The sequence below is a fragment of the Gavialis gangeticus genome, unplaced genomic scaffold (assembly GCF_001723915.1).
Source record: "Gavialis gangeticus isolate Ggan-Ray unplaced genomic scaffold, GavGan_comp1, whole genome shotgun sequence".
NCBI classification, from domain to species: Eukaryota; Metazoa; Chordata; order Crocodylia; family Gavialidae; genus Gavialis; species Gavialis gangeticus.
The window spans coordinates 6,361,989-6,372,718 of record NW_017729000.1 but is presented as its reverse complement, the minus strand read 5'-3'; the positions used below and the strand labels follow the sequence as shown (position 1 = coordinate 6,372,718).

The 10,730-nt window shown below is 40.1% G+C and overlaps 1 protein-coding gene across 1 annotated transcript in view; it reads right to left on the bottom strand.

Annotated features, from left to right (window-relative positions):
* Nucleotides 1-10,730, bottom strand: part of RNF130 (ring finger protein 130) — an 85,424-nt gene that overhangs the window by 55,549 nt on the left and 19,145 nt on the right. The window contains exon 3 of the mRNA XM_019505966.1: nucleotides 7,286-7,480. Within this exon, the coding sequence (XP_019361511.1) occupies nucleotides 7,286-7,480 (195 nt within the window). The remainder of the gene's footprint in view (nucleotides 1-7,285; nucleotides 7,481-10,730) is intronic.

The following is a 10,730-nucleotide window of genomic DNA, read 5'->3' as shown; positions in this document are numbered from 1 at the left end:
AGACTTATCGATTTCTCAGACTCTTTCAAATAATAACAGGTCTCTTCACTTTAAATTACATGCGTGTCCACTTCCTGTTGCATTAGCATTAATTGCTCTTCTTGGCCTGCTGCTCACAAACAGGGAAGAACTGGAGGGATGTAGTAGTGGATGGCAACTTGGGCAGCAGTGACCATGAGATGGTTGAGTTCAGGATCCTGAGGAAAGGAAGGATGGAGAGCAGCAAGGAAAGGACCCTAGACTTCAGAAACGCAGACTTCAACTCACTCAGGGACCTCATGGGCAGGATCCCCTGGGAAGACAGACTGAGGGGAAGAGGAGTCTAGGAGAGCTGGCTGTACTTCAAAGAAGCCTTACTGAAAGTGCAGGAACAAACCATCCTGATGTACAGGAAGACTAGCAAGTATGGCAGAAGACCAGCTTGACTTAACAGGGGATTCTTCAGTAAACTAAATCACAAAAAGGAAGCCTATAAGAAGTGAAAACCTGGACAGGTAACTAGGGCAAAATACAAGAGCATTGCTTGGGCGTGCAGGGATGAAATCAGGAAGGCCAAAGTGCAACTGGAGTTGTAGCTAGCAAGGGATGTGAAGGGTAATGAGAAGGATTTCTAACAAGTATGTTGGTAGCAAGAGGATGATCAGGGAAAGTGTGGGTCCTTTACTGAATGGGGAGGCACCGTTGAGACAGGGGATGCAGAAAAGGCCTTTTTTGTCTCAGTCTTCACAGACAAGGTCAGCTCCCTGTTACAACAGTATCACACTAACGTTTGTTAGCAGTTTGATAGCCAAATATTTGATTCAGTTCCATACCATAAAATGGTGTGAAGCTGGTTGGCATCTCTTGTGGGTTACTGTTTCTAGAGTTTTCCACCTGATGCTGGAGCCAGAAAATAAAAGTATTCTTAATGAGGGGAGGGGGAAGGAAGTATCCCTTGTATACTAATTTTGTATTGGGGTTTTTTTGCTCAAACAGGACCATTAATGGAACCTTAATTCATTAGTGCAAAGGCCCAGTAACAAATGCACAGACTAAAAATAGCACTTTGCTGCTGAGGTTCAGTCATGGATGACAAACAAAACCTAACCCCTCACAATGTCACGGTCTTTTCACAGTGACAAGAGCAATCAACTTTTCCGTCCCCTAAATAACAAGACAGCTCTACCTTGGTGGCTGTAACTACTTCTGAAGACGGTGAAATAACACTTGGAAAATGTTCAGGTGTGAGAGCTGTTGTGGCCATGATGGCCCAGGAAACTCAGGAGAAAAAGTGTTGCCTTTTGATATGGGCACAGATTATTCTCCAACACACTTTAATAATGTGTCCATTCACTGGAGCAGTTTTTCCTGGCTTATCCTGGAATGGCTCCGGTGTCTCAGCTTCCTAACACACACTCTACTGTTAACAGTCAAGACAACTTTACTGCATAGACTTTCTTTTTGATTACTATGCCTCTAAATTGCAATGAAAGACTAGGTTTACATGCATGTTTTTTTTCCCTCCAGTCACTTACCATTTTACCTTGTGTAACTACAATAATTAAAATTGTGTATTAGCAAGAGGCAACAGTGCAAACTTCTCTTCCTTGCCCCAATATCAACCCTGAATCTTGACTTGAAACCACTACCCTTTGGAGGCAAAAGCATAGTTGCTTTTATATATTCATTCCCTTCTTTAATGCCCAAGTGCCAACAAGCATTATCATGGCAATTTAAATGAAAGGTTCTTAACATGTACAATGCCAACCTTGAACCCTCAATGACACAAATGAAAGAGCCATCAGGTGGCAATGACAAGCCACTACTGTCCCCATTCTGCCTTTAAACTTGAGACCTAAACTTATAAATTCTCATCTTTGATTGCATTTTAGAACAGACATGAATCCTGCTTTTTTAACCACTCTTCTGTCAGATAGAGACCAACTATATACTTTCCTGGGGGAAACAGATCCTCAAAAAAAAAGAAAAGTTAACACGCCTTTCTTACAGCACAAAAACATATGGCAGAGAATCTGCCTACATACCATACCAAACAGAGATGCTCTGAAAAAGGAACAGATTATTTATCCAAAAATGCAATGAAGCCACATCAAGATCAATATCTGCAAGTTTGTCCTGAAGCCTTTCAACACTTAATCTTGGACAATTACCCACCCAGGATCAGCTATTATGCTAAATACAGAGTAAAGACTTAAATGAATCTTCTTAACACAAGCGATACCATTCATCTATCAGTGGAATTTGGTAATTTTTATATTGGTGTTTTGAGTCTCCATTTAGATGAGTTTTATTTTAAGTACTTAAAAAAAAAAAAAAAAAAAGAGAGGAAAGAACCTATACTAACCTTCAGAATAAAAATGACAGACCTTTATAGAACAAAAATTCCAAGAAGTTAATGGAGTAAAATTGCTACAATCTGAGAATTAATCATAGTTTCCACAGCAATTTTTTTAAAATGAACATTTAACGTTAAAGTGTTAGTTTACCTGCACTTCCTTCCCATTCCCATAATTGATTATAATGGGACAGCTACTAAATATTTTCCTCCACCACATATGCACTCACTACATTAGATAGTATTTGTTCTGCTTGAGTAGAAGTAGCAAACAAAACCACCCATAAAGCTGCCTTCCTGCCAGTGATATCATAGCCTGTAAAACCTGTGCTGGGAAGGATGTCCTCTATTGAGTAAATGAAGGGCATTTACCAAGTTATGCAAAATGTACATATTTTACTGTGGGTATATAGACAGGGGAAGCAAGATAAAATTTGCTGCAACTCAAGTCAGCAGAATTTTTTGGTTTCAGAAGTGGATACAAGCTTAGTAAGGTCAATGCCTCTTTTGCAATTGGGCCCTGGGTGACAGCAGCACTAAAACCCAAGAGTCAAAGACGATATACTATTACAGCACCAAGGAGCAGGGGAAGAGAGGAACAACTCTTAATGTTAAAAGAGCCAATAGTTTTCAAGTGACACATGAAAATGTTTTTTGATTGAAGAGTGATGATGGCTGACACCTGGCCACCAGAAAGTTTTTGTATTCTGCTGAAGCAGCATGTGGATTACATACATGCACACACACTTCTGTACCCCTTTTTTCTTCAAAATGTGCATTTAGCCACAAAACAGAACACAACATGGATGAAACCTTCGTGAATATGCTAAAATAAACAGACCTGCAGGAGGGCCGCTTGCTCACATCTGCAGGGAAATGGGTGCCCTCTGAGGGGCAACACAATGTTAAAAACTAAATAGATAAAGAACTACCTTTACATGCAAGACTTGTATGTCCAAGACTCAACTAATCTGGGTCTCATCTCATTAAGAAAGTAGAGCAGATGAGATCACCCATGGTGCCTGAACAGGAGGAATAGAGTTGGAGGAAAAAAACAAGGGATCCTTTGTTAACCCTATTCAATGACTGGACATGGTGAAGTTCAGAACATGCAAAAATATCTTCTATTTCTCCAGACTTACTGGGAAGAGGGCTGATGTGGGAGAAGATAACAACTGAGGGAACAGTGTTGATGAGATAGCTGCCACATGATTTTAGAAGGATACAGATGTGGTATGTTAGGTTTGTGGGCCTGATTGGAATGGGAGCAACCTAAACTGTGCTTACAAAATAGAGGCAGCATAAGCAAACCAATATTTTTGTATGCAGCCCTGCCTCTTGTGTTGCTCTGCATCCCTGGGCTGTTTGCATGGGTCCCAAGCACTATCAGACCAGGATCAAGCACGTGGCCCACAGAAGATGTGTCCTGCACAGCTTCTGTTCTCCCTGCTTTCCTTCTCTGGAAGAACAGAATATGCCCTTTGAATACCTCAGAAAGCCTAAGAAGCAAACACACAGCATGCATTTAGCAGCAACGGGCTGCATCTAGTAGACCCTTGTGCAGTCAAACTGAGAAAGCGGACATCCTAAATGCCCTATGGAAACTGTATAATAGCTGAGAGTACTGGAAAACTGGTATGCGAAAATGAGTGTCTCATGTCTATTTACCTATCAAATAACTTTATTTTAAGGACACCTACTTGGTTAGACTAGTTAGACAACAGCTGTCACAGCCATGGAAAGTCAACCCCTGCCGAGGGGGAAAACTGCAAAGAAACAAGGTAATGGACTTCAGTATCTTGTTAGTGCAGAGAATGCCAGACTCCTTACAAACTGACCAGCAAGGAATATAGGTAATAGCACAGGGAACTGAAGGGTCAAAACTTGAGAATATTATGTTCAGTTACAGAGATTCACCTAAAAGACAGTAAGATTCATAAGTCAGAATACTTGAGCCATTATATAGATGGATTCACAGTGGGTAGGAAGCTTGGAGGACTAGACTACACAGCTATGAAGCGTGTCCTCTCTGACATCCATTTTAGTGTTGAACTGAAGTTACAGCAACGACTAGTCTAGATATCACAATTGCCACATCTATAAAACTGCTGTTTCCCCACTGGCAATTAAATTTTGCTCAGGTCAGCAAATAATGTGACTCATAAAACAATGTTGTAGCCCTATACAGAGTCTCCAATGCTTGCTCTCAAGACAAAGTAAAATACAGTTGTGTTCTACTTTATTACCACGACATTTAATACTGACATTAAATTAAAGCCGAGATAGCACATTATTTTGAATTTGCTGAGCAGTTTGAATTGTTCAAGTCTAATATCTGGTTCAGTGAGTACTGACAGGTCTCAATCAGCAAATGAGCCTGTCTTACTGTATTAGGGCCAGTACACAACAAAAAATGGCCCCTGCTCCAAGTAACTTCAGCATGCAACATGCATTTTTTGTGATTAATATTTTTATCTCCTCATGCAAAGATTAACTTAAATTACATGGGGCATAAAAAAGGTGGAGAACTGAAGGAAGCATATTGTAAAACATTTATTTTTCAAACATAAACCACTCACATAATGATATCATGAGTCTCTGCCTTTGGGACTCCTCACTAATGGATCTCGGGTCCTTACAATTTGAAGAATTACATTAAGATGCCAGCCCTAAGACCTACTGAAGGACTCTTCCAAGGAACTAAACTGGTACTTGTGCTGAAGTGCTGAGTGAACTTTAATTTTCCCTTTAACAAATGGACACATTCATAACTATACAAAGTATGTACCAAACTCAATCAATTAGGATCCTCTCTCTCAAGCACCACCTTATGTTTCCCTTAACATTCAATATTTGACTTACCTCTCTAGGCTTTAGTTGATAACTGAAATGCTGCTGTCAATGTTTTAGCGCAGGGGTGGTCAACCTCCGGCCTGCAAGCCAAATGTGGCCTGTGGAGCCTTGGCATCTGGCGCACAGGGCTCCCCAAGGGTGAGGAAATTTGGTGGTAGGGGAACAGTGGCAGTTAATACTGCCACCCCTCCCCTGCTGCCAAATTCCCAAGTTCTGTGCAGCATATTGGACATGGGGTACATCCCTTCCACCCATATGGTTAGATCAGGGCCAGGCCATGCCCTCTTCTTTCAGGGCTGAATCAGGGATAAGCCACATCCTTTCCCTGCCACGGCCTGATTGGGGCTGGGCCAAGCCCCATCCCCCATAGACTTGGGCCATGCCCCCTCCACTCCCATGGGGCCAGGTTGGGCCAGACTGATCCCTCTTCTCCCTCTGTGCTGCCAGATGGGGACCTGCAATATCTGCCCCGGGTGCCAGATCAGAACCACCACTAGGACCTGGGTCACGAAGACACTGGGCACCATCCATCTGGCACACCAGGTAAAAAGGTTGGGCACCACTGCTTTAGCACAAGTCTCTCCAATCTTGGATGTTCCTACAGTTCCCTTCCTGACAGACCTGTCTAGACTTCACTCTTTTCTTAAAGGTCATGCCTACTGAATAACTTATAGGAGGAGGAAAAGTGTAAGTCAGTAGAATGTGGTCAAGGACTTTATGCAGCATTCTACTATTTATTAACACGGTAGAAGCAACAAATTGTTTTAAATCTATATGTACTGTTGTTGATATAGTTTATTACAAAAGGTATCAATAATTGCAATATCAGGACTTCCAATTCATTAGGAGCATTAGAAACCACAAAACATATGTATTGTTAAATACAGGCAGTAGGCACTTCAAAGTCTTACCCACTGGCCCTGAAAAGGCAGAGATCAAAACTGAAAGGTTTAAAGGAAAACTACACAAGCAGAGGAGACAAAGAATAAAGATGTCCCACAGAAGGAAGATGTAGAAAGCGTTTTAATAGAACAAAGCAAAAGACAGATAGCAAGAGTTACGAACATAGGTACTGGGTAGTTTCCTCTGTATGAGTTTTTGCTCAAATCCCAAATTAGGTATTCAAGAGACTATATAGCTCCCTTAGCAAAGCATATTTGAAACTATTTCACACTTGGGTTCCACAATATGCAAATTGATCATCTGCAGATTCCAACTTCTACAAGCATTTCCTCTCTGTGTTTAAAAAGAAATTTACTGAAACAATTTTAGAAGAAGATTTAGAGGAAACAGCCATCAGAAACATATGAAACTTTTCAGGGAAGGGAAGGATGAAGGCAACTCAAAACAGACATTCTTCTGCAAAAATAAAGCAAAATTTAGTCTGGTCTTGAAAAATGTACAAAAAATGTTTTTCAGTTGTGGGAAAATGCAAAAGGAACAAGTTCTAACTACCAAAAACAATCACTAACAACACCAACATTATCCATGTGGAATATTCTAGTAAAATGAAAGTCTGCAGAGATCCAAGACCATTAATGCATCAAACCTCAAAGGGATAATTCTAGATTATATTTAGAGGCATGTTTCTTTCAAGGATGTGCACCTTGTTAGGGCAGTACAACAGTCAGGTACATTTATTGGCTTGGACCATCATAAGAGAACTAGGCTGTCACCAAAAAGGGGTGTGTAGAACACAATTTTTGCACCATCTCCTATAGGCTCTTTTGAAAACCCAAGCTTAAAACCACCAGTGAGAGACAACTATAAACATTTGCTACTCCCCTATGCTTTGTAAAAGTTACAGCTCTTCTTGTATTCAAGAATGTTGTCTCCCATAAACTTCACAACAAGCGACAGCTCTAAAATCCACCAAAAAGGAAGGAGATAAAAGTTACTTGGTAGACAGGTGTTCCCTTTGGAGTATAGCTCTAAATGCATTCATTTCACTGTATTATATACATATGCACATCTTCAAAGAACAGAGAGACAAGTGCTTTCAATCAGTATTGTGCGTATGCTTTAGAAACAGCATACCTGGCAGAAAAAACATGAAGTTTTAGGAAGTGAAAGGTGAATGAATTCTGTTCCATTTACCTTGATGGGTCATAGTGACGGGCTCTTCACTGGACACATTGTTGTAAATGACCACTGCTGTGGCATTGTGTGAAGCTGCTCGCAATATTTTCTCTCTAAAAGTACAATTTCCTCGTTGCAGCAAGGCAATCCACTGCTTGGTGTTTGGTGGAACATTGAAACGAGTTCGTGGATCACAGCCCAAACGATCTGCAACTAAGGGAAAAACATTTATATATTTACAGGTACATTCAGACAGGCAAAAGTCAAACAGTAAAGCAGAAAACAAACAGTTGTCATAGAATCCAGTTGGCTTAAGCAAGAAAGCTTAGACTGTTTTGTTACCGAAGACTAAAACTATGCACATATTTATAGGAGAGGTCCTCCTTGGAAGTATTTTTAACACATAGGAAGCTGTGAATATACCTGAGAATTTGGCTCACTGACCAACTGTTAGATATTCATAACACTTAGGCAGTCAGTATAATGAATTTATATTTAAATCAATACCTGTATGGGAGGGAAAAACATTAGACTATGGTTCAGATGCTGTAAGCATTTAACAAACAGCAGCTTATCATTCACTATGGGCACCATCACATTTTTTCTTTCCAATCATTCCAGCGTAAAGTGTGGCCAGACAGAGAGAAAATAGGATTTTTGGACTGGCTATGCCATGCAGACACTAGTCTTGGTAACTGGTGACTTGTTCTTGGGCTTGCAAAACTTCAGCTGCCCTTGTCAAATAAATGCATGTGCCCCCCTGAAGCCAATTTCAATTAATTTAAAAAGTCACTGACAAAGACATGCTGCAACCAAGTTACTGTACCAGTATGAAAGGATTCTACTATTATAGCGCTTACATTACAGAAACCGCAAATCCCAATTACACCTTTAATTTCAACACCCACAGCAAATTTTTCCTGTTGTGCTCTTTCCAATCTTACTATGAAAACAGGAGTGTCATGCAATTTCTCCTCAGGTTCACTAACAAGATTAACTGACCCACTATACAAAAAGGATAAAAAGCAAGGTAATAATATACAGCTTGCAGTAAAACAGCCAACACCCATGAAAAGTAATTCTGTTCACAACAGGAAACTCAGGCAAGAATATTCAATGCACCTAGAGAATTCAACACAGCAGAACCAACAGTAACTTGCAAGACAGCAAACCAATTGTGTATTTGGGGATCAGTTATCCCTTCCACCTGCCAAAAAAATGCAAGTATGATTGGCTTCCAATGTCAGGTTAGGACCAAGAATTTACTAAAATATATATAGTACAGCTGAGAACTTCTATTTCCTATATTTCTATAACACAGATAGACTGGTGTTTGCTGGAATATACCAAACGCTCTCCTCTCTGTTTTCACAACTGAGAGAAGGTAAGGGGCAGTTATGTTCATTCACAAGATATCCAATTCTAAGCAGTGTCTTGAATAGAGTTAATTACAGCTTTGTCATTTAAGGCCAAACAATACTGTGGATTTGATGTGGCATCCTTAAGATGTAGTGTGTCTCTGGGGTGGAAATGCACATATCAGAAGCTGCAGAATGACTGCACATTTTCTAACTGTGGACAACAAGGACTTCTAAGCCGGGCTCATTTTGTACTCCAGCAATAAAAAAGCCGCCCAAATAAGATTCTAAATACATAGTGACAGCAGTCCACATAGTCGACAATTAACTACTGCAAAAAAGCTGGGGTAGCATTTCTCCTGATGTAATTTACAGATTCAGTGAGGGTGGCTTATATTTGTCTGATCAGTAGCTACAAATCTGACAAAAGGAAAGTCATCCACATCACGTCCAGGTGAGCTGGTATGGAGAGTGGACAAATTTGGGAAATAGCAAAGCTGCTCAACACTTCATGCTAGGCAGGTTGCAGCCAAATACACTATCAAAGAGAACCTGAAGGACTAGACAGACTCTTAATAGACAGGCTGATCAGAAGCTTTATTTGATTAAAAGAACATTTTAGACATTCATCAGACCTCTGCACCAATCAAAATCTGTTAGGCAACAAACTTCCAAGACAATATTACCTAGAAAATGTCTTAGAAAATAGTGAATACAATTATTCTAGGTTAAGATTGTGCTAAATCTTTGTAACTCATTTGTCTCCAAATCATGAGCACAGGTGCGTAACAAATTCTGATAAGTTTTTATTGACAACTACATGGCATTCAGGGACACGAACAGAATGCCACAATTTCTTTCAACCCTTATTTTTTGTTTTATTATATTTTTTAAAAATATATTCAGAGGACAAACTCTTACAGTTAGTCACTACCTTTTCTTACTGAATTCACCAAATTGGGGCAAGATAAAATATCTACTGTACACCTAAAGTGCCAGACATATCAATTTCTGTTGTAAGGGAGGTAGATAACCAAACTAAGTCAGCAAGTATAGTTGTCAATAGTTGTCCATTATCATCCGTCATCTATACTCAGTTGTTCAAAATGCATTTGGGATGTACAATCTTTCACAAGCCTAGAACCTGAATAGATCAGCTGGATGGTCTCCATGACATAATGAAAAGCAATTTAGAGTAATTTTAAATACTAATACAAATCACATATATGAAAAGATCTTATCAGAAGTAATTTGTCATTTCATAATTGTGGAAAATATCAATAGAGAAAGCAATATTTTTGTTTTTCTCATGATAAACAAAGTACCATTATATGAGCTGACTCAGAATAGCAGTTACTTGTCAAGTCTTCCTTGCCCATATCTGTTGCTGTACCAAAACCAACCTGGGGACAATATGAGCATCCTGACAGATTAGGGCAAAAGTCAAATCTGCAACCTACCATCCTCTAAAGTCTACTCAGCCCCACTCAGAAGCCCCTGTGGTCTTATTTTATAAGCCACCCAAACGTCGGCACTTCTGCTTTAATTTGGTTGCAGAAGTTAATTTCATACAAGCCTCTTGATTAAACTGAGGAGCCATGTATGACATTGCATCACGCTTCGCTGTCAAATCATTTGGAACTGCAGTTTCCCCTCTTTCAAACTTTATCAGAATTACAGGAAGTTTAAGTGCATACCAATGGACCCAACTATATGCAATTTCACCTTTTAGTTACAGGCTTTATTACAGAAGGCAGACAGAACCCACATCAGACTGTGAATGACAAGCTGTACTAGTCCAACATGAGACCAATAATTTACTATTTGCTTCTTGTACCGTATTATTTCTATTTCCTGTAAAAGTGAATATTGCAATGCTATTTCGTCACTTTCTTTGGACATGTATTTGCTATTGAAGCTGCTCTAACTTAACAGCACCGCTGGGAAGTATTTAACTGGCACGTCTACCAAGCAAAACACATTATTCCCTGGACACTTGCTTAGAACACCCACTCATTCTGGCCCTGGCCCTGGCCCTGGCTCCGGCCCCACCAATGTGGCCCCCTGGGGGAGGAACACAAGAAGCTGCAGGGAGACCTGAAGCT